The sequence below is a fragment of the Eutrema salsugineum genome, unplaced genomic scaffold (genome assembly GCF_000478725.1).
Source record: "Eutrema salsugineum unplaced genomic scaffold, Eutsalg1_0 scaffold_8, whole genome shotgun sequence".
In the NCBI taxonomy this organism is placed as follows: domain Eukaryota; kingdom Viridiplantae; phylum Streptophyta; class Magnoliopsida; order Brassicales; family Brassicaceae; genus Eutrema; species Eutrema salsugineum.
The window spans coordinates 4615356-4642176 of record NW_006256414.1 but is presented as its reverse complement, the minus strand read 5'-3'; the positions used below and the strand labels follow the sequence as shown (position 1 = coordinate 4642176).

Here is a 26821-nt window from a genome sequence, read left to right as displayed (position 1 = left end):
TCTTATCGTATCCACGAGGGGTAATTTCGGATTAACAGAAAAATAAGTTACATAATAGCTATAAGTGACTCTTTTGTAAGAATGAAACTGAAAAGTGTCTTTGAATGTAAATAACTCTTCTAAATTTAAGGGACTCACATATTCTTGGCAGCATGAAGATACTGGTGGTGTTATTTTCTCTTCCTCCATTGACATTTTTTCACGTGTTTACTGTTTCACTTTCATGTTTGGATCTAGGCTTTTATCAAATAATCAAGGAAAATTTCTGAAAATCCTTGGAATTAGCATGAATTTCATGAGCTCTGGACAGTATACCACAGGAGCTTGGAATTTATTTAAAAGATGACCTGATTGCTTCCAAAGTTTCTGAAAATCATGGAGAATTTATCTTTACGATAGAAAATATGCCTAGTTTTGGTTTTTACAATGACTGTCTCACATATTCTTGGCAGCATGAAGATACTGGTGGTGTTATTTTCTCTTCCTCCATTGACATTTTTTCACGTGTTTACTGTTTCACTTTCATGTTTGGATCTAGGCTTTTATCAAATAATCAAGGAAAATTTCTGAAAATCCTTGGAATCAGCATGAATTTCATGAGCAATGGACAGTATACCACATGAGCTTTGGAATTTATTTAAAATATGACCTGATTGCTTCCAAAGTTTCTGAAAATCATGGAGAATTTATCTTTACGATAGAAAATATGCCTAATTTTGGTTTTTACAATGACTGTCTCCCATGTTATCATCTTAATGCCCCAAGCCACCACGTCCCATGAGCTGTTACCATTAGTATAACCAATTAACACCTATATGTTCGTGTTTCGGGTAGTAATTAGCCGATGTGGGATAAATTAAAGACTAGCCCACAATCGACTCCCTGGAATTGTTCTTTAACTTTGGTCCAAATAGTGAACATACATTACCGAAAACTAGTTCATCTCCTGAAGGCACCAAAGCATACAAGATACGGATCAAGGTGTGGATAAAAAGCCATTGAAATCCTAATAAATATGGTGTTATGTTCGATGCAAACTTTTATCAGATTATAAATAAATAAACAGAAGCAAAATGACAAAAGTAAAGCTTTGAAATTAAAATGATCAAAAAGAAAGCCCAGGGAGCGGGTTTAGCCAGCTTGGAAGCACATACTGTGAAAAGTAGAGACTGTGAGTAAAATTCGTACACTTGTTGTAACCTTGTAGTTCTTCTTCTTCTAATGGGGGAGTGGAATAAGCTAAATAGATGGAGTCCACATACTCCTTGCAACCGCTAAGTCTCAAGATGCAACCATCGATACACTTGTTGTTCTCCTCCGACTCCTCCGTGTAAAGTCTATACCTGCTAGTCGTCAAGTTCAACACGACCAAGCCGTTCTTGTTCCTACTCCAAAGGTATATGATATTGGAGTACAAAGGATGCATCACCACAGGGAAACAATTGAGCCCGACCAAATACACAAGTTTCGGCATTTGCCACGCAAGTTTCCATGACGCGTTAGGATCTTCATTACAGTACTTTACCAGCCTCCAAATCCTGATTGTAGGGCCTCCATTATCATTGATAATGTTGCAGTACATCAGGGATCCGGCAGACGTTGTGATTGTTCTCTTGAAACTTTGTTTCAAGTCCATACCAGGAAAGGTATAATGATAAGACCCTCATCATCACCACCTCCTTTATAGAAATCATAAGTTACAATATAATCTGCGTCCTGGTCACTACCAGCCGAAGCAAGCCAATGAAGAATCCCGTTCAAAGGAACGGATTCACGTAGCCTAGACCATATCATGACACGGAGGCAATGCAACTCTTTGATTTCCCATAATCCAGTTTCGGAGGAATATATCATCAAAGTGAGAACCTTAGTTACACAACATGAAACCAGCGTCCATACAACCTTGTACCCCACGACAACACCCTTTTCCATCTTTGTGACGAGTCCATTGTCGTTGAAAAGAAATCTATTCGCCTGCAACCTCGTAACATCATAACCAGAGAGATGTGGAGGGTGTTAGTTGTAATTGAGTTAGAGTCAAGAGTCGTAACTTATTTTATCTAGAGTCGTGTCTTGTCAAAAGTAGTTTTCTTTATGTTGAAAAGTCATAAGTGAAGAGTTACAACTGTTATTGTTTGTGTTGTTTCGGTGAGTCAGTTTCACGTCTATATAAGACGTTGTCTTTGTATTGTAATAACCAACTTTTTTTTCTCTTATCAATAAAGAAACAAAGGTTGTGTGTTTGTATCAAAGAGAGCATCAATATTTATACTCTGAACATCGCAAGTGATTCCCATTTTTGATGGGGATAAATACGATTTCTGGCGTATCAAGATGACAACAATTTTCAAAACCAGAAAATTGTGGACGGTGGTGGAAAACGGAGTTTCAAATCGACCGGCACAAAGTGAAGAGACTCACAAAGTGTTGCAACTAAAAAGGAAATGGGAAGAAGAGTCAACAAAGGATTTGACGGCGCTGCAAATTCTGCAAACTGCTGTGACAGACCAGATCTTCTCTCGCATAGCACCAGCACAAACATAAAAGGAGGGTTGGGATTCTCTGCAAACCGAATTTCAAGGATCGCCTCAAGTTCGATTAATCAAACTCCAGTCGCTGATAAGAGAGTATAAAAATTTGAAGATGAATGACGGTGATAACATCAAGGATTTCACGGGAAAACTAATTGATTTGGGAAATCAATTAAGAGTCCATGTAGAAGAGAAAACAGATGATCAAATAGTTCAAAAGATACTCATCTCTCTTCCTGAAAAGTTTGATAGTATTGTTGCCGTGATGGAGCAAACAAAGGATTTGCAAACTTTGGCCGTATCAGAGTTGATCGGTACTCTTCAAGCCCATGAAAGTCGTGTTGCTTCACGATATGAGAGTTCGACTGAAGGAGCGTTCTATGAAGAAAAGAAACGTGAAAACAAGAAGGCCAAGAAATGGTGTGGCGTTTGCAAACGAAACAATCACAATGAAAGCGAATGTTGGTTCAAGCAAAAGAAGAACCAAGGTGGCTCTTCACAAAAGGTTGTAAACAATGAGAGAAGGTGTTTCGTGTGTAACAAACTGGGATATCTTGCAAAGAACTGCAAACTTAGAAAATCCGAGAGAGCGGATCTAAGTCTAGAAGAAACAGATGATGAAGATCACATGCTGTTTAGTGCGGTTGAAAAAAAAATATCATCGAAAATAGATGATGAAACGTGGTTAGTTGACAGCGGGTGCACTAACCATATGACCAAGGAAGTTAAATACTTCATCACTCTTGATCAAAGCATAAAGGTTCCGATCAAAGTGGAGGATGGTCAGAATGTATTGACGGCAGGAAAAGGAAATATCCAAGTGATGACAACCAAGGAGAGAAGATCATCAAAGAGGTGTTTCTAGTGCCAGGTTTAGCAAAAAATCTATTGAGTGTATCTCAAATGATATCAAATGGATATGGAATCTTATTTGAAGATAATAAATGCCTCATCAACGATCCTCAAGGGAAAAGGATTCTGAACATTAAGATGAAGCATAAGAGTTTTCCACTCAGATGGAGTAACTTAGAAGCAAGTGGTTTACTTGTGAGTGCAGAAGAAGCTGCAGTTTCACAGGGAAAGATAGAGCAAAGGGTTGATGAGATTGACTTGAATGTTGATCCATTGGAGAATTAAGGAAAAGGCTTGGAGTAAGACCAAAACTCAATTAAGGCGGAGTATTAGTTGTAATTGAGTTAGAGTCAAGAGTCATAACTTATTTTATCTAGAGTCGTGTCTTGTCAAAAGTAGTTTTATTTATGTTGAGGAGTCATAAGTGAAGAGTTACAACTGTTATTGTTTGTGTTGTTTCGGTGAGTCAGTTTCACGTCTATATAAGACGTTGTCTTTGTATTGTAATAACCAACTTCTTTTCTCTTATCAATAAAGAAACAAAGGTTGTGTGTTTGTATCAAAGAGAGAATCAATATTTATACTCTGTTTTAATACAAAAATCAACAGAGGGAAAGGGATTCGAGCCCACTCTTGCAGCACAGGGTTTCCGACATGATACATTGGAGATCCATCGCTGGTTTCGGTGTAAAGCAATACCAATCCACCACCTGCGCAGCTCAAGACCGAAACTTTTCTCACCGTTGTCTCTGGTTTGTAACGCATCATCCAAGACCCCAGAGATTTGGTCAGACCCCATCTCTTGCATCCATGGTGTCCCACGATTTCCTTCGACATTGCGGGGTTCCTTGTGGTCGTGATTGACCACGACAGGGAGGAGCAAGTGTTCAGAGACTCGTAGATATCTTGGAATAACTGGGAATCGATTATCGATTTCCATCGTTTGCACACTGATCTGTATCTTGCGATGCTCCTCAATGAGGAAGACCGAGCCAAGACTTTCACCAACGCTTCCTCGGAAAGCTCAAACCTTCCTTTTTTGTCCTCCATTCGAGATTCTCAGATCTTTGGGCTCCTCTCGAACCCTAATACATTTTTATTATTATTTGTTTTGCTGTGGAAAATATTAGAGCATCTTCATCTCCAGTGGTCATACTGTGTTTGGGTATATTAACAATTTTTTATTAATATTTCTTAAAAGTGTCTAACAATAATGAACTTGGTCTTATAACAAGTGGGCTTCTCGCAAAAAAAAAAAATTTGCACGCCGCCAATACAATACTGCCACGTCGCCCATAAACCCTTTGGGCCTGTTAGCTAAACGACCGTATACTAAATTTGGGCCTGTTTTAATATTTTTTAAAAGCTCGGTCCATATATAACTGTGCCAACAACCTCTCATAAACTTTCAATGGAGGTGCTCTTAGGTTCGAGGTTATCTACCCCCTTCTTAATATTATATAGAGAATTTACGGATAAAACCCTTGTTACAAAAATTTAACCGAAATACAACAAATAGCATTATATAGTACTATGTATTTTGATGATGGATATGTATAGGATATAATAACTCTTTCCACATTAAAAAAAAAAAAAAAAAACTAGGATACTACCTGCACGCATGCATGTCCATGTGGAAGCCTGATTGATTTTACGATAAAATAAATATACATGCTTATATACTTTGCGAGTATGATCTATTACATGGAGGAAGTATCATGTTGTTCATGGAGAAAGTATAAAGTTAAAAGCAGTGGCGGATTTAATTTTTTTTTAATCGGGGACATCATATTATAAAATAACAAAAATAATTTCATAAAATATTTTAAGTTAAATAAAAATCTACAAAATTATCCTACGAGGTTTCATAATTGGAATTTTTTCATCACTACTATTTCATTTATCACTTTTTCAAATAATTGTTTCTTAACAAAAAACGGCACAATCGTTTAAAAACTGCATATAATTTATTATTTTTTGGTTAAAACTTAAAAGTAATAAATTATTTTTTTGTTGAAAATAATATATTATTTTAAAAAGTAACTTATAACCTAAAAATAATTACCAAAATTTAAGATCAAATTTTGATAAATATATATATATAAATTTAATTATTTTATTATTTATAAAACATTTATTCTCTCACCTTTTTTGTTAAGTATCAGATACTTTTTTTCGAAAGTTTGATGCATTATATTTAAATGAAGCAAGGGTTTTGTTACACTCTAATAGCAGACATAATAGGCCCATAAACTAAAGCTAATCAAAACCCAAAAAAATAAGGTGGATCTAACTGAATTTAGTATTATAGAAATTAAAAGCATTCAATAAAAATAATTTATAAGAATAGGGGGCACGTGACCCCATTGCTCATTATGTGTGTCCGCAATATGCGGAAAAAGCCGTATGTAACACCCGTGTTCGGGAAAAATCTTATCAAGTAGGAAAACTGGTTAAGGGAGTTATGAAATATATAGAGAAGAAATGAGGAAAAACCAGGAGGTTACCTGAGGAATTTCGGAAATGAGTTTGGTTGATAGAAAATGGGTTTAGTCGGGTGAACCCAAGCTAAGTCCAGCTTTCGCCGAGCTAAATCAAGTTTTGCTGAGCTAAAATCAGCTGGCCGTAATTTTTGGGAAGTTTAGCTGGAAATTCCGACAAGACGAGTTTTTCGAGACTTGTTCAGATTCAGACAAGGTTGGTCGGGAACAGACAGCCTTTGTCGGAAACAGGTGCGCACAGGAGCAGTTATCAGGTAAAACGCGCTAAGGCAAAAGTGCGGGAACGGTTATGGATTTAGCCGAGAAAACGTTTACGCAGGAACGGTATTTGTCGGGTAAAAACACGCGCTGGAGCAGTTTTTAGCCAAGAGTGTGCGGACTGGCGCGGGAACGGTTTCTGGGCGGTTTTCTGCGAAAAATCGTGTAAACGCCTATATAATAAAGGTTTCTGGCTCATTTTTTCTTCTTCGCACGACCAAAAAACTCAGAAAGATTGAGAGAAATGGTTTTAAGAGAAGTTAGTCGAGATAAAGTCTGTTTTGTCGAGAGATATCTGATTTTGGCCGAGAGCGAGTACGATTCTGTCAACTGTGATCCGGATTCTGCCAAGCGATCGTGGGAACAAGTCTGAGCGATCGAGAAATCTGTCTTTACCGAATCTGTCCGAGAAAACTAAGGTGAGTGCGTGACCATGGCCTAGTTTGGTCGTATTCTTGCTTAGATTCTAGTCGGTTGCGTGTATATTCTGTACTTGTCATGATATTTATGCTGGCTATGTTGTGATGATCGATCTACCTTACCGGCGATCTAGATCAGGCAAGGTGCTCGCGGCTGTGACGCTCGTCGAGGCTTGTCTGGTTGTGGGATGATCGGTCGGGAAAGTGTGTATGGTCATGCGTGGGTAGTTTTCTGTTTCTGATGAGCACTCGATCTTTGTTTGATGCGATTATACTTTGGCTCGGTGAGACGGGATGACCGCTCTCACTAAGCAGTTCTGTTTGCTCATGCCTCCTTTGTGGATGCAGATAAAGATAATGTCTGATAAGCGCACACGGACTAAGGCTGGAAAGGAATGGATGGTAGCATCTGGGTAGTTAAGGACTAGTCGATGTAATAGCTTATATGCGAACAATCAATGTACTATGAACTTCGATTTAATTCAAGTATTCTGTTTTTAATCCATTTATGCACAGATAAAACTGTCTAAATAAACCAAATGTGAAAAATGCTAAGTAAAAATCCGGATCAAAATTTTACTAAGTATAAGTTAAAAAGTAAAATCCGGGTTAGGATGCTACAAGTTGGTATCAGAGTGCGATCAGTTATAGAACAAGTCTAGCATAAGAGGGTTAGTGGGTAAACCATCCTTCCAATGCCGAAGTCCCGCGGCAAGGCTTATAATGTTTCGGTAGAATGTTAAGTTAGTTTGCTGGCTAACTTAATAGATGTATTGACCCTTTGCAGATGGAAGAGGTGATCGTAGACGGCATGCAGTGGATGAGAACTCGGCGGCTAGAAACGCCGAGGGAGGGAATCAGGATTAAGTGGATCCAAATGAGAACAATGCTGAGAATGCGGCTGCGGCTGCTGCGGCTGCTGCGGCTGGAGCTAATCAAAATGTTGCTGCTGCCCCGGTTGGATTGGAAGCGGTGTTGGATTTGTTGATCCAGGTATTAGCACGATTGCCGGCTATTGCGGTTATCCCCGTTGGACCACTGCCAGTTGTGGAAGTGAATCCGCAGGCTGTAGAAGTAGATGAAAGGATTACTGGTCCGGGGATCCTATCTTACCTAAAGGTGATGGACTACATGCAGAAGTTGGGGACAAAGTTCTTTCTGGGAAGAACTAAGCCGATCGAAGTTGATGATTGGATCGACCTTTTGGAGAGGAATTTCGAGTCGATCCGCTGCCCCGAGCAGTACAAAAAAGATATTATCATGCACTATCTTGAGGGTGATGTGCACACGTTGTGGCGTGGTGCGGTTGGGAAATTCAGAGACCGAGTATGTACCTGGGCTGATTTTCGTGGGATGTTTAAGGCCAAGTAATTCGTGTGTTCCTGAATCTGCGCCAAGAATCAAGGTGCGGGAATATGAGGCAGAGTTCAACAAGCTGAAGAAGTTTGCCAGCTGGGATATGGGAATCCAGAGTAAGCAGATCAAATGGTTTATTCGTGGGTTAAGGATCGATCTCCGCAAGCACTGTGAGATGCAGGAGTTTAAGAATTTTCCAGAGCTTGTGGAAAAGGCAGCTCAGCAAGAAGCGACTTCTGCGGAAGAAGCTAAGTTACTCGGTAATGCTGCTACAGTTGGGCCAAAAAAAGGGTGGACCATCAGGCAAACTACCCGCGGGTCGCAACGCTGGTTTGACTAGTGGAAAGAAAAAATGTGCGAGCTGGTGCGCATCTGGTGCTTGTCTCCAATGCGGAAGCATAGAGCACAAGGTGAAGGATTATCTAGAAGAGGACAAGCGCGAAAAGAACATAGGGAACGGATCTGATGAGAGGGTTTGTTTCCATTGCGGAGAGGTTGGGCACATTAAGCCGAGATGTCCAGAACTGATGCAAGTGGCACAGCACACTGGGAAGAGGCCGAGTGAAAGACCGCTGTCTCCAGCAAAGAGACAGGCCGTGATACCGCGGATCTATGTTATGGCTGAGGAGACCGCGGAGGATCCGAATTCGTCTTGTCCGATTACTGGTAAGTCTGTCACTTACCTTAGTAAATTTTCTGTGTGAAAATTCTGAGTGTGTGTGCGGTAGCTTATCAATCTAGGTGATTGTATAGGGACCTTGGTCATGGATTGTGTGACAACTCATGTTTTGTTTGATTCCGGAGCAGCTCATTTCTTCGTGAATCCAAACCTGGTCAGCAAAGGTGGATTTTGCAGGATACCGGGAGATAACTATGGCTTGGTCCAGGCGGCTGGTGGACAGGTCATGTTTACCCTCGGTAAGGTCAAGGATGTGTTGGTAATGGTTGGCAGCGTGAATATGCAAGCGGATCTGAAAATCTGCCAGGTGAAGTTTTATTACGTGATCCTTGGTATGGATTGGCTCAGGAAGTATAAGACACATCTGGATTGTCGCCGTGGCCGGATTCGGTTTGAGACTACGGAAGAGATTTTGGAGTATCAGGATATCAGACCGAACAATGGAAGCTTGATTTTTTCGGCAATGCAGACTGACCGGATGATTGAGAAGGGGTGTGAGGCGTACCTGGCTACAATCACGACCACCAAGGTAGGACCGGATGCGGAGCTGGGCAGTATTCCGGTTGTAAGCGAGTTTGAGGATGTGTTTAAGGTGCTAATGGATTTACTGCCTGCACCGTCAGACTCGTTTACCATCGAGCTCGAGCCTGGAACAACGCCAATATCCAAGGCACCGTATCGGATGGCTCCGGCTGAGATGGCCGAACTGAAGAAACAGTTAAAAGATCTGATGAAAAAAGGGTTTGTCTGACCAAGCAGTTCACCGGGGGATGCAATGGTGTTGTTCGTTAAAAAAAAAGATGGGAGTTTTTGGCTGTGTATCGATTACCATGGACTGAACAGGGTTACTCTGAAGAACAAGTACTCATTGCCACGGATAGACGAGCTGTTGGACAAACTTCGAGGGGCGACTTGGTTCAGCAAGATCTATTTGGCTTCGGGTTATCATCAGATACCCATAGAAGAGTCGGATGTAAGGAAGACCGCCTTTAGGACAAGGTATGGTCACTTCGTGTTCATAGTCATATCTTTCGGGCTGACTAATGCTCCTGCCGCCTTTATGAAGCTGATGAACAACGTGTTCCGAAACTGCCTGGATGAATTTGTAATCATCTTTATCGATGATATACTTGTTTACTCCAAGAGTCGGGAAGAGCATGCGGTTCATGTAGGGACCGTGATGAATCGGCTAAGGGAGCATAAGCTGTTTGTCAAGCTCAGTAAGTGCAGCTTTTGGCAAAGAGAGATCGGATTCTTGGATCATGTGGTCTTGGACAAGGGAGTGTTTGTTGACCCGGAGAAGATAAAGTCAATTGCGGATTGGCCTAGACCTGAGAATGCCTTGGAGATAAGAATTTTTTTGTATTACCATCGGATCCTGAAGGGATTTACAAGCATGGCGCAGCCAATGACCCGGCTAACGGGTAAGGACATACCATTTGTGTGGTCGGCCGAGTGTGAGATGTTATTTGCCAAGCTTAAAGAAATTTTGACTAGTACGCAGTTCTGGCTTTGCCTGAGCCGGATCAGCCGTATGTAGTCTAAACAGATGCGTCGCGGATGGGATAGGGTTGTGTGATGACGCAACAGGGTAAGGTAATTGCATATGCCTCAAGGCAGCTAAAGAAGCACGAGGTGAATTACCCTACTCACGACCTGGAGATGGCTGCAGTAGTGTTCGCGTTAAAAATTTGGCGATCTTATCTTTATGGTGGAAATTTTCAAGTCTTTACCGATCACAAAAGGCTAAAGTACATATTCACTCAGCTTAAGATGAATATGAGACAAAGGCGTTGAATGGAGTTTGTGGCAAACTATGACTTGGATATTGTTTACCATCCCGGTAAGAAAAATCTGGTCGCTGATGCGCTTAGTCGGAAAAGGGTTGCGGCTCTTGCCGAACAGGATGTTAAAGGATTGGTCCAAATGGTTGGGACGCTACGGTTAGTGGCCTTGAGCGATGATGTGGAACCGTTGGGTTTAGGCGCGGCTGATCAAATGGATCTGCTAAGCCGAGGAAGGATTGCCCAGGAAAAAGATGAAAATCTGATGAAGTGAGCAAAGATAGATCAGAGCGAATATCAGACTTCGAACAATGGGACGATCTTGGTGAAGGGTCGGGTATGTGTACCAAACAACAAAGAATTAAAAAAAATCCTAAGGGAAGCTCACCATTTCAAGTTCGTTGTTCACCCAGGATCGACGAAGATGTACCAGGACCTCAAGTGGTATTACCACTGGGTCGGGATGAAGCGGAACGTGGCTGAATGGGTGGCTGGGTGTCAAACTTGTCAATTGGTTAAGGCCGAGCATCAAGTGCCAAGCAGCTTGTTGCAAAGCTTGCCAATTCCCGAGTGGAAGTAGGACATGATCACGATGGATTTTGTGACAAGATTGCCTATGTGCGAAAAGATAGATTCCGTCTGGGTCATTGTGGATCGGTTAACTAAGTCTGCACACTTCTTGGCGGTAAACAAACACGATAAGGTGGATGCCTTAGCAAAGTTGTATGTGGATGAGATCGTCAAGTTGCACGGTGATAACACCATATTTTGACCACTTTTATGGATCATAATTATGTCTTATGCAGGTGTTTTAACTCTGTTTTCAAAGGTTTTTAAAGTGTTTTCAATGTTTTAGAGTTTCAAAAGACTTTACAGGAAACTTGGGCAAAAGATATGCAATTTGAAATAAATGAGCAATTTTGGATAAATGCAGACCTTCAGAAATATGACAAGCGATGAAGACCTTCTCACCGTCTGATCACCCCCAAAATTTGAGACGATATAGAGGATCCAACCATCTTTCTAATTCACTTAGTTTGGAGACAATCCAACGGTTAGATCTTCAGATACTCCCGATGCAAGAATGACAGAAAATCCAGTTCCGGAAGAGAGCCATGTGCCGGGACCGCGGCCAACACCTGTTTTCCCATGGGTAGAGCCACCGCGACCACGGAACTTGGTCGTTCACTTTCCTGACGACTTAATTAAAGCCCAGATCAATTCCTTTCGTTATTTTTGAAGCCTTAAGTGTCCAGGACCACCCCAGAAGCTATAAATACCCTCTTTAGGTCATTCTAAAGAGTAAAGACCGAAACTAATAGACAAAGAAGAGAGAGAGAGAGTTTGTGTGGAACCCTAGAGAGGAGGCCGCCGTTTTAAGGAGAAGGAGCCGCCGCTGGAGAGCATCATCGTGCCTCCGTCGTCGCCTCTGTTCTTCGTTTTTCTTCCCTCTTTTCTTTAGTTTCCTGCACTTTCAATTTCGTTTATGATGCTTTGTTACAATATGTTTGAGTAGTTACCCAGTTGGGTTAAAAAGGATTGTTCAAAGAGAATTTCATGTGTCTTTGCTTATGAATCGATAGATATAGGATTTATAATATTCTAGATGTTCTCTGTGTACTTTTAATCTTACTGCATGATTCTTTGCTGGCCACTTAGAAGCCGATCTGACATGATATGTTGCGAAAAGCTTCATTGATTGTCTGAACTAGGGTGAAACGAGCAAATCTTCTATAGGAGTGGAAACCTACCTGTAGTTGAGTTGTGAATGTTGATGAGTCTTGTTCAGCTATTGCATCTTCTCCCTTCCAGGATCAGAGTGGAAACCTACTGATCAGGGTTGCGAGAGATAGTTGTTTAGTGCTGCGAAAGTAGGCTATTCATACTTCCGTGCCTCGAGTTCTAGAACATACGTAGTTGATTACCTTTATCACTTATTTAAAATTGACATAGCCTAGTCCATGAATCCCTGCGAATTACCCTTGAGCCCAAACGTTTGTCTTTAATTGCTTACAACCTTCAATTCTATTTGCTTTTCATTCGCTTATTCCCTGCTTCCATTTGCCTCTTGTTTAATCGCTTAATACTTTTTTCTGTTTGCTTTCATTTTTGTTTGCTTTTACTTGCTTTGCTTTCTAGTTTAGATTTAGTGACAACCAAAACCCAAAACCAAAACCCAAATTGTTTAGTTCTAATCTGATTTAAGCATTGCCGTGAATTCGTACTGAAACAACTAAGTCTCTGTGGATCGATACCCTAAGTACTACAGCGCACATATGTGCACTTGCAGACATTTAGGGATTATAAATTTAAAACCTGAAGCTTAGTGAAACAAAAACCGACCAACCCCGTTTACAATCGCAATCAAGTTTTTGGCGCCATTGCCGAGGACTTTGATTTGTTTCGTTGCGAATCCCAGCTTAAATCCATTAGAACACTTGTTTACTTTTACTTTTTCTTTTGAATTTTTCAGGTTTCTCTGCGATGAGAGACCAGGAACATGTTCTCGGGACTCTTGGTGATCCACCATATCGTGTGGATGGTGATCCAAGCAATGATGACCTGACTGATGATGAGTTTGAAGAACCGATTTATGATAACAATGAGCTAATCGGATCGACAAAACATGAAGATGATGATGAACTGATTGGAAGTTTCGATTCACTCGAGAAATTCTTGGGAGATCGAAGAGCTATTCAACCAGCCTTACCAAAGGATGGCAAAACCGAAATTAAGGTACCTTATATCCATTTAGTTCAACAAAATCAATTCTATGGTTATTCATTCGAAAACCCGATTGACCATATCGAGACGTTCGAAGAATTATGTGCAACCATTACAGCAAATGGGGATTACCATAAGTGTAGTCTTTTCCCATTCTCTTTGAGAGATAATGCCAGTAAATGGCTAAAATCTTTGCCACCTGCTTCACTAAAAACGTGGGCAGCGTGTAGAACTGCTTTCCTAAATCGTTTTTACACTAGAAATCGTTCAAATCTCTTAAGGAACAAGATAAGAACTTATAAACAAAAAGAAGATGAATATCTTTTAGATACTTGGGAAAAATTTAGGGAATACCAAAGAGATTATCCCCACCACGGATATACCGAGGAATACCTGCTGGGTATCTTCTATCGCGGTATAACTCCAGAGTTACGACATTCTTTCGACACAGTAAGTAATGGAGACTTCTCAACTAGATCTGTAGAAGATGCTCACGTTTTCATTAACAATTTCGCAAACAGCATCCGAAATCAAGTAACCTTTGGTAATTCTGCACTTCCTGAGAAGAAAGAAGAGATCTCGGAAGTTATGAAGTGTCTCCATCACATAATGAGTCATCTTGGATTGCAACAACCAAACAAGGCACACAATACGTGTAACTTTGATGGTTGGGATAACCCAATGGATTCTTATGATCAAGAGATGATGAACACTGCAGAAATCTATCAAATTCAAGATTTTCCATTCATTTCTGATCATCGCGGGTCCATTCATCCGGACCGTGGCAAACCAAGCTTTCACCATGGTCGTGATGATGCTGACCGCGGCCAAGACATGTTTCACTGCGGTCGTGAGCTTTCTGACCGCGGGAAATTGTCTTCCGAGCTTGCCTGGAAATCACTTTCCGAATCAATCTTGGCTATTCAATCTAATCTTGTTCCATATCCTAGTTTTCCCTCTTCTGAAGCTAAAAACCTAAACAAAAGAATTCTAGAGATTGAAAAATCTAGGTCTCAAGAGATTAGTGATCTTAGATCTGAACTAAAAACGATGCAAGAGGATTTCAATGAAAAATTTTCCACCCTCCTTAGCCTGATGATCAAAACCAATTCTAAAAACATAGAAAATTCTGAAGAGAAGCCAAGTGAAAATTCTTTCGAAAACTCAAGTGAAGCAGATCCCTCCGATCATGTGAAAGCTATCACACTTAGGAGTGGATTAGCTTACAAGGAGCCTGAATTTCCTAAAGATCCAGAAGTTGAGGAAAAGGGTAAGGAAAAGGAGAAAGAAAGAGAAAGAATCACGGTAGAAGACATTGAAAAAGAAGTGGTAGGAGAGAAAGATGGAGAAGAAGTAAGAGAAGATTCATCCCGGGAAATCCTTGGAGAAGACCCAATTTCACCTCCACCAACTCGTGTCTACAAACCTAAACCTCCATATCCTAGAGCCTTAAGAGCCCCTAAGAAAGAGAAAGAAAAAGCTAAGCTGAAAAAGCTAATCGATCAATTAATATGAGATTACCTTTCGTAGAAGCTTATGCCATGATTCCTGCTTTAAAAAAATACATGAAGGATATTCTAACAAATTCTTTAACTCTTGAAGAAGGCGTTATGATGATAACCCATGAATGTAGTTCTATCCTGCAAAGCCGAATTCCTGAAAAGAAAAACGATCCTGAAAGCTTCGTACTTTCATGCACCATCAATGATGTCGTTTTTGAGCGTGCTTTCTGTGATTTATGATCTAGCATAAACATGATGCCTCTTTCAGTAGCAAAACGTTTAGGACATCACACTTTCCAGCCCACTAAAATTTCCTTAGTATTAGCTGATCGTTCCGTTAGACAACCTGTAGGTATCTTAATTGATATTCATGTCGAAATCAAAAAATGTTCCATACCAACCGATTTCGTAGTTCTAGAACTAGAAAGAGAATCTAAGGATCCACTTATTCTTGAACAACCATTCCTATCTACAGCCGGAGTCATAATCTTTTTATTTGCAAGACGTCACTTGATTCTTCAATTTTTATTACTATTATAAAATAGAGAGAAGTTGTAAGAGTGAGAAGTTGTAGGATGGTATTTAGTTTTATTAATTCGAGTATTGGTTGGTCTTAAACTCTTAATCTAAGAGTAAAAATAAGAAAATTGGTTCGGTGTTTTTAGATATTCGTAGGTCGTATTGTTTGGTCACCCTAGAAGATTGTATATATATATGAAGATACATAATATATAAATAACTACTGTAATCACTACTTCAGTAAAAAATTGATATTTATTATCTAGTATCTTCCTTGTAGAATTTTGTTGTGAAATTGCCTTCTAGAATCTTATTGTGAAATCGCAAGGTAAAGGTAAGAACGAGAAAAATGGAATTGAGGCAAAAATCCATCTAAGGTTTGTTTGAATACTGAAATGATACTTTTTTTCCGTCTAAATTGCTTTTTTATTATAAACAAACAAACCAGTTTTTACAAACAAAAAAAATATCACAGCTAAACATCAAAGCAGAAACAGACCAAAAGGATTTACAACACAACAGTGTCACCTTCTTCTATAAATGTATTCTGCATCCAAAAAGGGTAGCCCAAAGCTACATATGATTGTCGACGATCTTCATTCGTAACACTTTTAGCAATAAGAGAAGCACCTTTGTTAGTACTCGGACTCTCATAAACAGCTTTCCAATCCGAGATCTTGCTTAAAACTTTGGAGATTTCAAGAGCCTGAAACTTGAAGGAAGGCCAGGCATTAGGTCTCGATAAAGCTCCTATCAACTCTGAGGCTTCCGACGCAAAAATTATATTAGACTGATGCAAACTTGACATACTTTCCACTGCCCAGATCCAGCTTGCTAACTTAGCATCATTAAGCGAACGAATAGGACTGAAGGAGCATCTACTATGTAATAAAACCACTCCTTTATCATTCCTTAAGATCCAAGCAGCACCTCCTATTGAGTTAGATTTATCCCATGAATGCCCAATATTACACTTTCTACATGAAATAGGAGGATGCAGCCACTTCTTTGCTCTTAACGTGGCACCATTACGATCAAGCTCCTGATCCACTCTTTCTATTTCTTGAGCTAGAAACCATTGATTGGTATCATCTCTAATCTTATCCATAGTATCAATGGCTGAACAATTCTTAGCTTCAAAGAGGAAAGAGTTTCGGTTTTTCCAAAGCAACCAAAGAATCCAAGGGTATAATCTTCGAATTTCTAAGGGAATATCTTTGTTTTTCCAGCTCATCAGCAAATAAAAGATATTCTGAAAAACTGAATTTTCATGGAAACCATCTTTTGGAGTAGGAAATTGAGAAGAAGCCCATACCTGTCTTGCTCTTGTACATGAGAATAAAACATGATTTGCAGATTCACCTTCAAGACCGCAAATTTGGCACCGAGTGTCCATCTTCATACCTCTTGAAATGAAATTATCAACGACCGGAATGGCCCCGCTAATCACTTTCCACATGAATGTTTTGATTTTGGCTGGGCAGAGAGAGGACCAAATTTGTTTTTTAATTTCATCAAAGGAGGGTTGTCTTAACATCTCTTCTCTAACAACCGAAGCGTTAACTTTACTAGCCAAGCAAAATCCAGATTTCACCGAATATTCTCCACTCCTTTCAGCTTTCCAACACCAAAAATCAGGAGATGATAAAATCGGTTTGATTTTGATGATCAAATCAATGTCTCGTTGTAAAAAGTGTTCCTCCAGCTTGTCTCTATCCCACCATTTCCTTCTATGATCAATAAGATCTTCCACTTTTAATTCCAAATCTACTAGACTGTTTTTTCTAAGAGGAGCTCTGTAATCTCCATCCTCAATCCATAAATCAGTCCATACTCTTATAGAAGCACCGTTACCAACCATAAGTCTTAAACCTCTCTCAAGGAGATCTCTTCCAAAAAGTATGCTTCTCCACCCAAAGGAAGGCCGAGTTCCTATTTCAGCATCTAGAATGTTATCATTATCATAGTATCTACTTCTCATAACCTGAGAGAAAAGACATTCTGGATCCTGAAGGAGTCTCCAAGCTTGCTTTGCCAACAACGCTTGGTTAAAATCTTCAATTTTACGAAAACCTAAGCCTCCTTGATCTTTGGGAATACACATTTTTTCCCAGCTAATCCAGTGAATACTCCTTTTATTCTGCTCTGTTCCCCACCAAAAATCAGCCATTGCAAAAGTTAGCTTCTCACAAGTATATTTAGGAAGTTTAAAACAAGTCATTGCATACACCGGCATTGACATAGCCACAAACTTAATCAAAACTTCTTTTCCTCCTTGTGATAACAATCTTGAGTACCAGTTGGACATTCTATTCTTGAAATTATCTTGAATATAAGCCAACATCTCTCTTTTTGATCCACTGAAGCATTCCGGTAAGCCTAAATATTTGCCTGCTCCACCTTCATTGTGAATACCAAATTTTTCTTTTACCATCGTCTTCAGACTTTCTTCAACATGATCACCAAAAGTCAAGGAAGACTTATCACGATTTATTACTTGACCAGTGGCTTCGCCGTACTCCTTCAAAATACTTTGGATTGTTGCACATTGGCTTTCTTCTATCTTGCACATGAATAAGCTATCATCTGCGAATAACAAATGATGAACCGCAGGACCCGAATCCGAGAATTGAATACCATTTATTAGACCTTCTCTTTCAGCTTTATTAAGGAGATGAGTCAAACCTTCAGTGCATAGAACAAACAAGAAGGGGGATAAGGGATCACCTTGTCTTAACCCTCTTTCTGGAATGATTAAACCATGCGTTTGACCGTTAATAAGAACCGAGTATGAAACTGATTTGACACAGAACATAACCCAATCTATCCATTTACGATGAAAACCAAGAGCCTTGAGAAGATCAGCCAAAAACCTCCATTCAACTCTGTCATAAGCTTTAGACATGTCAGTCTTCATAGCCATAAACTCTTTTGAGATCTTGGGATGAGTTCTTAAAGCATGAACAGCTTCATGGGCAATCATAATATTGTCTGAGATCAATCTTTCAGAGACAAATGCTGATTGATTTGGAGAAACAATCAGAGGAAGATGGGGTTTCAGTCTTGATGCTATGATTTTGGAAATAATCTTGTACATCACAGAGCAAAGACTGATAGGCCTCAGATCAGTCATAAGTGGAGACCCAACCTTTTTCGGAATCAAGCAAATTTGAGTGAAATTCCATTCTCTTGGAAAAAAACCTTTTCTGAAGAAATCCATAATCTCTAAAGATACTTGATCCCCAATCACATCCCAATAATGTTGAAAAAAAAACCGGTCATACCATCTGCACCAGGTGCACTATCCGATTTAATAGAAAAGGTTGCATTCTTGACATCTTCTTTTGAAACGTCTTGGATGAGTAAATTATTAATGCTATCCGAAACTCTAGGCTTGAAATCCTTGAAAGTATCATGAAAGTCTTTAGGATGAGATGATTTAAAAAGATCAGAGAAATACTTTACAGCCACATCTCCTTTAGAAGCTTCAGCTCTTTGTAAAATTCCATTACCATCCATCAAAATTTCCAATCCATTTCTGGACCTAGAGGCTTTCACCGAGGCATGGAAAAATTTGGTGTTTCTATCACCATTACTAAGCCATTTATCTCTGCATTTTTGTTGCCAAAAACTTTCTTCATCAAGATAGGCTTTAACAAGATCACTTTTCAAAGATGTCATTCTCTGAAAACAAGGAAAAACGGCTGAATACTCTAAATCCAGATCTTTCTGCAGTCGCTGTATTTTATCATTGGCATTCATATTATTTTGCCTTTTCCATTTACTTAAGGCTTGACGACAAGATCTCATCCTATCTGCCACACTATTTGCTTGATTCCTTGTAGAAGAATTCCATGCTTGTATCATTGTTTCTTTGACCAAAGGTTGGTGAAGAAACCTTTTATCAAATCGGAAACAACCTCTATAAGAGTCTTGGGAAGAGATCAATTTCACTAAAACTGGTCTGTGATCAGAACCTCTTTTTTCTAAAAAAGCTTGATTAGAAGCTGGAAAAATTCTAAACCATTCTTTATTCCCAAATCCTCAATCCAGCTTACATTGAACCCATGTAGTATTCCTTGTTCCACCCCAAGTGAATCCATTGCCTGTATTTGGGAGCTCAGACATACCGCAACCATTAAGCATGTTTATGAACGGAAGAAAAGAAGAGTCGCATCTTCTTGGACCACCCAGTTTTTCATCATTGTTTTGGATTTCATTAAAATCCCCAATCATGCACCAGCATTCTTTTCTATTTACACCAATCCTCTGCAATCTTTCCCACACCAACGGACGTAGACTTGCAGTCGGATCTCCATAAACACAAGACATGAAAAAAGTAATAGCTCCATACTGTACACTAAGATCCATCAGATGCTTATCAACAAACTTGATTTCAATATCCACACTCTTTTTCCAAAATAAGGCTAACCCACCACTTCTTCCTTCTGGATCAACAGTATAAACACGATCATAACCTAGCCACTCTTGAATATCTACAAGAACATCCCTCGCATTCATCGTTTCCATCAAAAATAGAATCTCAGGGAAATGCATCTTCCGCATTTCCATGAGCCGCGGAACTGTCAAATTTTGTGTACGCCCCAAACCTTGACAGTTCCAAGACAGAAAGCTCATTAAGCGTTGGACGGTCCCTCATTTGGGACCATCTCTTTGTTGTTGGTCTTAGCACCTTTGGGAGAATTTTTTCTTACAGATTCTGTCTTCCTTTTATCCACGATCCCTTTCTCCAAACCATGATTTTTCTTTGCTTTACTCAAATCACTTTGAACCTCCGCTCCTTTTATCTTTCTTCTGCTAACATAAGGTCTCTTCCTCACATACTGTCTTTTCAGTTTTGTCCCGGGTGGACTAGCTTCAGAGAAACCAGAGCCATATTCCGTTGAACAATTCTGGAAAAATAGAGGATCAACCATACCAGAGCAAACCACATTATCGCTATGAATAGATTGAAGCTGCGACTCCCAATTCATAGCTGTTCCAGCTTTTATGGCAGAGGACAACAATTTCTGGTCTGAAGAAGCGGTAACATCCTTTCTAGAGTTTGTCTCGGCCATTTCATAGTCATAAACAATCCCCTTTCCTTTGTTGATATCATATGAGACTAACGGTGGCGGTTCTAAACGCAGAACAGTTTTTTTAGCTATTGGATCTTTTTCAACCTCTTTCAAAGATGATTTGATTCTCTCTTCCCTAATCTTCCTTTCATCTGGATTCACAACCATTAAGTATTGTCTCATACCTTCAAGAACTTCTGCTGCAATCTTTGGTTTACCTGTAATAGGGTGAATCCCAACTTGACCTTCTGATATAACTCCAAAGAGTGGGTCATTCTCCTTAAAAACAGCAGATTTTGATTTATCCGAGAGAACATTGGACCTTCTATTTGCAGCATCAAGTTGTCTCCTTTTGATGAGAAGAGGACAAACACTTTGTTCATGGGTTAATCTTTGACAAGTGTAGCATCTTTTCTGAAGGCGTTCATAAGAGTAAAGAACAGTTTCCTTTCCTCCATCAGGCAAATTAACCTCCTTAAAAGTTCTCAGCGGTCTAGACACATTGAAAGAGACTTTGACTCACACAAAATCCTGACTTTGAGCCTTAGCAGGATCAAAAACAACTTCAACAACACGACCGACGAATTCTCCAAGAGCCGTAATGGCACGAACAGTACGATGATTCATCGGAATATGACGGATCTGAACCCAAAGTGGGATGAACTGGAGATAATCTTCAGGGGGTTTAGCAACCCATCTTTCCATAGCTAAGGCCCAATCGTTATAGGTATGAACACCTTTCTCAAGAATCTCAATTAGGTCATGTTCTTCTTTGAAAAAGAACTGAAATTTCTCCTTCGTAAGAGCCACCCCTGTTACCTTGTCATATTTTTGCCATTTCCGTGGCATATCGAGGATTAAGTTAGCCATCTTTTGACAATCAGGATTCAACAATCTTCCAACCAAACTTAATCCATTTTCTCCACTTGAGCAGTATTCTGGAAGGTCTGGCATATCAAAGGGCTCTTCAACCTCCTCTAATGACATAGCCATCAACGCTTTGTCCATAGCAGCTGACATCGTTGGTAACTTTCTGGAAAAAACTTGATACTTGATCAAACACACAAAACCTTCGGTGGAACTTGGGTATAACACAAACTTGAAGCACTGAGCCAAAGAGAAAAATGAACTCTTATTTACTTTGAGAATTTTTGATAAACAAGAACTTTGACTAACTTTGACGAACACTGAAGAAAAACATGGGAATTCGGGTAATTTTAAGCAGATAAGATAGTAAATATCTTAATCTGGGTAAAAAACAAAAGAGATAAGAAGTTATCCAAACTAATGCTCTATCTTCTTTTAAAAAACGAATACTCTGATAGAAGAAGAGAGGACTAAGCCCAAAAGAGGAAAACAACGAAACTATCAACTTTTTTTATTATAATAATTTATTTTCTGAAATGATACTTATGAATCGCTATTTTGTTGAAATATCATTTATCTATTATAGATTATGAAAATAGTTAAAAAGATAATTCTATAGCACATAATTTTATCTGGCATATCAGTTTTAAAAAATTCAAGACAAACGGTTTTATTTGCACCATATTCGTGGTGGGCTATTTTATCTTTAACACGTTAAATTACGAGAAATAATCTATTTGCATTATGCTAATAATCTATATCTGATAATGTAGAAGCATTAATATTAAGACAAAGCTTAAAGATCACTGGTTTGAATGACTCTTAGGACGAAATTAATATTATATGCTGTAGTTTCAGATCTGAGAGACTTCGGTCTAAAAATTCCTGATAATCCAAATTTGAAGGTCATATTTATACTATCCAAAATCCGATTCTTATGGGATTTTTTTTTTAATATAAAGTTGTACGGCGTGACCTATCAATCCTTTAGATTTGTTCAGTTTAGACAATTCGCGATAAAATAACTAGTCCAAAAAATATTGGCTGGAATCGGTTGGGTTTCTTTCGGTGATTTATTTCGATGAAATCTAAGAATTGGTCTGTTTATAGAAAGATTGTTTCATATTTGGTTTGGTTTGCTTTGATCTGGTTTGGTTTGATGCAAATTCCAAAACTAATTGGTTTTTTGAATTTTTTTATTCACATAGTTAAGTAGAATAAATAGAAAACCCAATTTAATTCCGTTTGAGGCATATGACCATACCTCAGTAATCCAAACTCAATTTGGTTATTTAATTTTCTTAAATAGGTTTCTCATAAATGCTTGAAAGGATGTGTTACCTACCAATGATCATTCCAACTTAATGCGATACTTACGACCATTTAAATCAAATGTTTTTGGACTCATTTAATTGTAACACAAAGCTCTATTCCTTCTAAACACCAACAAAAACATCTGCTTTTACAATCTTTTTCCGATCGACTTCTTCACCTGAAGAACTTATATACATTGACGAGACAAAAAAAGGGACTCAGTTCTTAATCTCTGCTTAGGTTTTTTACATCTTAATCTATAAAATTTCATCTCCTACGTAATAACCAGAGAAGAACACAAGAGAAGAAAAAGAGTTTATTCAGAGAGAAATGTTTATATCTCTTTTCTTCTTCTGATGATCTCACACAGAGACTCTGTTTCTTGCCCCTCAAGTAAAAAAAAAAAAAAATCAACTCGTAGCTTCAGAGATGCTCTGCAATGATGGCCTCCATGTTTTTGATTTCGACGAAGCTGAATTCGTTAACACTGAACGTTGTTTCTCTTCTTTCGTTTCCTATATAATTAAAAAAGAAAGCTATTAACAGAAAGTAAAGAACACTAATTTTCTGGATTTGAGTCAAGAAATAGAGTGAAAAAGGTTGATATTTTGGCCAAACCCATATCTAAATAAATAGTTAACTACTATTAAAATTCGATTAAAGCTTAATCCTTTAGCTAAACCCATATCTTAAATTCGAGTAATGATTCCTTACCATATGATTCTGATTCTTGTCAGATTCTTCAGCAACTTTCTTCTCCAGCGATGGCTTCTTCTTCTCTTTAGTCGTTTCACTCTGATGCTTCTTTGTCTTTGCATACTTCTTCGCTCTTAATACCTTCATAACCTCTACATCAAAATCAAGCATTAATTTAATCAGAAACCCATTATTCTGACATATAAAAATAAAACTAAGAAGCTAAAAAGAGTTCTGAAAATTCAAGAAACCAACCTTGTGAAGTGATAAGACGGTAAGCATGACCAAGAACGAGATTCTCCGTTGGTCGAAGAAGTTTCACGCGCGTGAACCTCACGACCCTTCTCTGACTCTTATCATCCGTCTCCGTCGTCGTATTCGCCGGAATATTCGTCTCCGGCAAAGGAATAATAAGTGAAACGTAGTGACCAGGATGCATACGCATGATTTCGGCGACGGAGACAGGACCGTAATATCTATCGATTTTGCCGTCGGGATGTTGTAGAACTAACGCCGCCGCATCAACCGCCTGACAATTTCCCATCTCTTCCTCCCAAAAAAACAATTTTTTTTTCCTTTCTTTGCTCTGTATTTCCAAAAAGAAATGCTATGATTGAGAGAGAACAAAAGAAAAAAACAGAGTAGAGAATGAAAAAGAGGAAGAGAGAAAATGAGTCTTTTTCGGGACAGCGTGAAGGGTTAGGTCCACCACACACAGCTTTGCTTATAATACATCTGAAACCCAAAAATAATATCATTAAAATCACTATTTATTACTTTATGATGTTGTGATTATTTTATTGGACTGTCATTTCGGAGTTAATGATAAGAATAATAATACTAATAAAAGATTTGTAACCATATTGTTTGCAGATTGACTGTGGTTGCCGGGGCCATCTCTGACGTTTACTTTTTTTTTCGTTATTTTTGGAGTTTAAACTTTAATCGAAATAGAGTAATATATAGGATGGTCGGAAATTAAATAGTTGATTAGAACGGGTGGGTGCCGGCACCGGCGATCAGGGACCGATGATTTTGACAGTTTTGTTTTTTTTTTCACTGTTTTAACATGATATTTTCTTATTAATTTCGTGCATTTAATTTTCTTACTCTTTTTAAATGATGTGATTCACTTAAGAGTGCTGCAATAAGCCAAAAAATATATTGATAGCAGTAGCAAATGTTAATGTTTTGACTCTTTTTTTAGGACTTGGATTATACTACTTCACCATATATAACCTTCCAACGTTCATCCTAAAAGTTATATTTTGTGTGTAATTAAACAAAAATCAATTACATTTTCAAAACATTCATGCAAGATTGTTTTTAAGAAAAGAAATAAGAAACGAATTGAACCACTTCCTTATAATATTAAAGAGGGTTTGTGTTAAGAACTCGAGTAGGGAGAATTTGAAGGTTTGTCAAACTCAAATTAGTCCTTAAAACCACAGAAGCTTAAGTATTATTTTGCATATTCAAATTTGGCCGATTATTACATTTAATGCACGTTGAACTTGGACCATGGACAAAAAGTTATGGTATATAGATTCCAGAAGAAAACGAGAAAAATCGTCTATAGTTGAAGATAACCTAACTAATAGATCCAAAAAATCAATTTTGGTACCACTCATGAGTCATGACGAGTAAAAATACAAAATATTAATATTCTATAGAGAAAATGGAGACATATATTAGAGATATCTCAAGAACTAAAATAAATTAAGAAAAATGTGGATTGGGTGGACAAGAGAGACTGCAACTTCTTATCTCCTTTTTCTCACTTTCACAGACTTAAATGCTTTCTCTTGACATTTTATTTTTGTTTTTATTTACTTTTGTATGTTCCATTCGGTCAGTACCGGTTTGGTTCTTTTGAAGTCCGGTTAATGTCTCTGATCAGTTCAGTGTAAAGAATGGGTCAGCCCGTTCTTATTTTGATTGACAAAGTATAATAGGACACTTGAAGTAACAAAATGCTATGGATTATTCCCCCAAACAAAAATTGTAACAAAATGCTATGGGGTACTAATAATATATTTATAAACATAAAGGTACAAAATAGATTTTTTATATAAATCTAAATTTCTGAAATTAAGATAAATACATATGAAAATAATATGATCACATATATCGGCTAGTTTAACTAAAACATTGCAAAATGTATTCAATAATGAATTTAGACAATTTCGATTCGGGTTTGGTTGATTTATCGATGAGAGGATACAAACATTCTGTCAAAAACTATATACATACTAATTAAGCTCCATCTGGGAATTAAAGCAATTATTTGAATTTTTGGAAGGTCCAACTTTTCCACTAAGCATCACTTATTAATTCGAAGTCTAAATTTAAAGTTTACTACATCGTTATCTTCTTTACTTTTTAAGAAAATCGTTATCTTTTTCAGGGGGAAAATATATTTATCACACTACTTTAATGATGCCTACGTATAGAAGGTATATGCTAGGAATTAGGGTTCAATTATGAGACGACCAAAAGTGAGATTTGAAGAAATGATTAGATACCAGATTATAGATTTGAGCCATATAGACTATTTAGCGTGAGAACTAAGAGCTAGTGGAAGAATGTTGAGAAATCTATAAAGCTTTTTTCGTTTCTTTTCTCTTCTTTTTCTCGACTATACGTTCAGTAACATCTATTTTATTACCCTGCTATAGTTTTTCTATTGAATTGTTATGGTAGATTTTCGAAATTTAGGTGGTACACTCCATACAAGATATCATTCATAAAAGACAACACTGTATATAGGATACAATAGAATGTTCTGTAATGTATTTATGGTATATTTAATTAAGATATACTGTACATTATTCCGAAGATATATACTCGAACAATTTCCTTCCAAAGGCGGTGAAATAACGAACGGTGAAACTATCTGGTAAAAAACTACTGAGCCAAAAAAAAATGGAGAACACGAACTCGACCAATTACAATGTTTTCTGGATTAATATGGATATTAATTTTCACGTGTTTAATCTGTTGATGTTATAATTAGACGAAAGATAAATGACACTAACATATTTTTTTTTGTTAAATTAGTGTATCCAAAAGGATTTTAAGCCCAAAACTAATCACGAACGGCCCAACAGCCGAGATACACATCAGCAATTTGCTGATTTAATCGTGGAGAGGTAGCCAAGCGAATTTAATCCTAGAGTGGTAGGACACATACCCATACCACTGGAATTCCCAAACCACTGGGATACAATCGTTTGGTTTGCACTAACATTTTCACAATGCACCTTCGTTGCTCGTGAGTTGTGAGTCGTGAGTCGTGACAATGGAATCTTCATCTAAACAAAAGGTACGGAGCCAAGTATCCTCAGCTAGTCAGATAGTGTATTAGCAACTGCTGCAAGGAAAATCGCTGTGTGAGCTATATCGATGTAGTGAGCAAACTCGTGGCTTCATTTAATTTAAATTAATTACAATGGGAACGACGAAAATTATATATGGCACAACACTTTTCTTCATTTATATATATGACATCCGAGATTTTTCTTTTATGAAATTCGAATATTGTTTTTACGAATCACAAGTATTGCAAAGGTTGCATAAAAATTTCGTCCATGATCTGTTTCTCGTTTCAAAAATGTTTTTATTATTATCGTATATACATCTAAAAACGTTTTCATACTTATATATAATCCATTTTAAGAAAAAACGCTTTTATTTTTTGAAATGTTTCGCTTTTATATATCCGTATCCACTTCCATACAA

The 26821-nt window shown here is 38.2% G+C and overlaps 7 protein-coding genes across 7 annotated transcripts; 2 read left to right on the top strand and 5 right to left on the bottom strand.

Annotated features, from left to right (window-relative positions):
* Positions 1-1105: 1105 nt before the first annotated feature.
* Positions 1106-1932, bottom strand: LOC18009853 (putative F-box protein At3g23970). Its single transcript, XM_024158050.1, has 2 exons — positions 1639-1932; positions 1106-1519 (listed from the first exon to the last, which is right to left on the bottom strand). The coding sequence occupies exons 1-2, from the start codon at positions 1930-1932 to the stop codon at positions 1106-1108; spliced, it is 708 nt and encodes a 235-aa protein (XP_024013818.1).
* A 711-nt stretch (positions 1933-2643) lies between these two features.
* LOC112087892 lies at positions 2644-3668 on the top strand. Its single transcript, XM_024158047.1, has 2 exons — positions 2644-3313; positions 3469-3668. Exons 1-2 carry the CDS (start codon positions 2644-2646, stop codon positions 3666-3668), a joined length of 870 nt encoding a protein of 289 aa, XP_024013815.1.
* Positions 3669-6855: 3187 nt separating this feature from the next.
* On the top strand, positions 6856-10136 carry LOC112087891. Its single transcript, XM_024158041.1, has 6 exons — positions 6856-6963; positions 7555-7837; positions 7881-8177; positions 8221-8583; positions 8659-9337; positions 9440-10136. The coding sequence occupies exons 1-6, from the start codon at positions 6856-6858 to the stop codon at positions 10134-10136; spliced, it is 2427 nt and encodes an 808-aa protein (XP_024013809.1).
* Positions 10137-15542: 5406 nt separating this feature from the next.
* LOC112087890 lies at positions 15543-18806 on the bottom strand. Its single transcript, XM_024158035.1, has 2 exons — positions 18410-18806; positions 15543-18359 (listed from the first exon to the last, which is right to left on the bottom strand). The coding sequence occupies exons 1-2, from the start codon at positions 18804-18806 to the stop codon at positions 15634-15636; spliced, it is 3123 nt and encodes a 1040-aa protein (XP_024013803.1). The 3' UTR covers positions 15543-15633.
* Positions 18807-19762: 956 nt separating this feature from the next.
* LOC112087887 lies at positions 19763-20586 on the bottom strand. Its single transcript, XM_024158032.1, has 2 exons — positions 20526-20586; positions 19763-20421 (listed from the first exon to the last, which is right to left on the bottom strand). Exons 1-2 carry the CDS (start codon positions 20584-20586, stop codon positions 19763-19765), a joined length of 720 nt encoding a protein of 239 aa, XP_024013800.1.
* Positions 20222-21251, bottom strand: LOC112089280. The gene has a single exon (XM_024160352.1). It carries the CDS (start codon positions 21221-21223, stop codon positions 20723-20725), a length of 501 nt encoding a protein of 166 aa, XP_024016120.1. The 5' UTR covers positions 21224-21251; the 3' UTR covers positions 20222-20722.
* Positions 21252-22477: 1226 nt separating this feature from the next.
* Positions 22478-23807, bottom strand: LOC18009896. The gene is made up of 3 exons (XM_006392133.2): positions 23336-23807; positions 23099-23232; positions 22478-22899 (listed from the first exon to the last, which is right to left on the bottom strand). Exons 1-3 carry the CDS (start codon positions 23622-23624, stop codon positions 22795-22797), a joined length of 528 nt encoding a protein of 175 aa, XP_006392195.1. The 5' UTR covers positions 23625-23807; the 3' UTR covers positions 22478-22794.
* Between the last annotated feature and the right edge of the window lie 3014 nt (positions 23808-26821).

Coding starts and splice junctions, on each gene's coding strand:
- LOC18009853 (XM_024158050.1), bottom strand. CDS start 1,932: ATGGAAAAGGGTGTTGTCGTGGGGTACAAGGTTGTATGGACGCTGGTT. Junction 1,520..1,638: donor TTATCATTATACCTTTCCTG/GTATGGACTTGA, acceptor AGGCTGGTAAAG/TACTGTAATGAAGATCCTAA.
- LOC112087892 (XM_024158047.1), top strand. CDS start 2,644: ATGAATGACGGTGATAACATCAAGGATTTCACGGGAAAACTAATTGAT. Junction 3,314..3,468: donor TCCGATCAAAGTGGAGGATG/GTCAGAATGTAT, acceptor TCTTATTTGAAG/ATAATAAATGCCTCATCAAC.
- LOC112087891 (XM_024158041.1), top strand. CDS start 6,856: ATGACCGCTCTCACTAAGCAGTTCTGTTTGCTCATGCCTCCTTTGTGG. Junction 6,964..7,554: donor AGGCTGGAAAGGAATGGATG/GTAGCATCTGGG, acceptor TTGTTGATCCAG/GTATTAGCACGATTGCCGGC. Junction 8,178..8,220: donor GGAAGAAGCTAAGTTACTCG/GTAATGCTGCTA, acceptor GTGGACCATCAG/GCAAACTACCCGCGGGTCGC.
- LOC112087890 (XM_024158035.1), bottom strand. CDS start 18,806: ATGACATCTTTGAAAAGTGATCTTGTTAAAGCCTATCTTGATGAAGAA. Junction 18,360..18,409: donor TAGTGCACCTGGTGCAGATG/GTATGACCGGTT, acceptor TTGGGGATCAAG/TATCTTTAGAGATTATGGAT.
- LOC112087887 (XM_024158032.1), bottom strand. CDS start 20,586: ATGAACAAAGTGTTTGTCCTCTTCTCATCAAAAGGAGACAACTTGATG. Junction 20,422..20,525: donor CTTGATGCTGCAAATAGAAG/GTCCAATGTTCT, acceptor ACCCTATTACAG/GTAAACCAAAGATTGCAGCA.
- LOC112089280 (XM_024160352.1), bottom strand. CDS start 21,223: ATGTCAGCTGCTATGGACAAAGCGTTGATGGCTATGTCATTAGAGGAG.
- LOC18009896 (XM_006392133.2), bottom strand. CDS start 23,624: ATGGGAAATTGTCAGGCGGTTGATGCGGCGGCGTTAGTTCTACAACAT. Junction 23,233..23,335: donor CCGTCTTATCACTTCACAAG/GTTGGTTTCTTG, acceptor ATTTTGATGTAG/AGGTTATGAAGGTATTAAGA. Junction 22,900..23,098: donor ACAAGAATCAGAATCATATG/GTAAGGAATCAT, acceptor TTAATTATATAG/GAAACGAAAGAAGAGAAACA.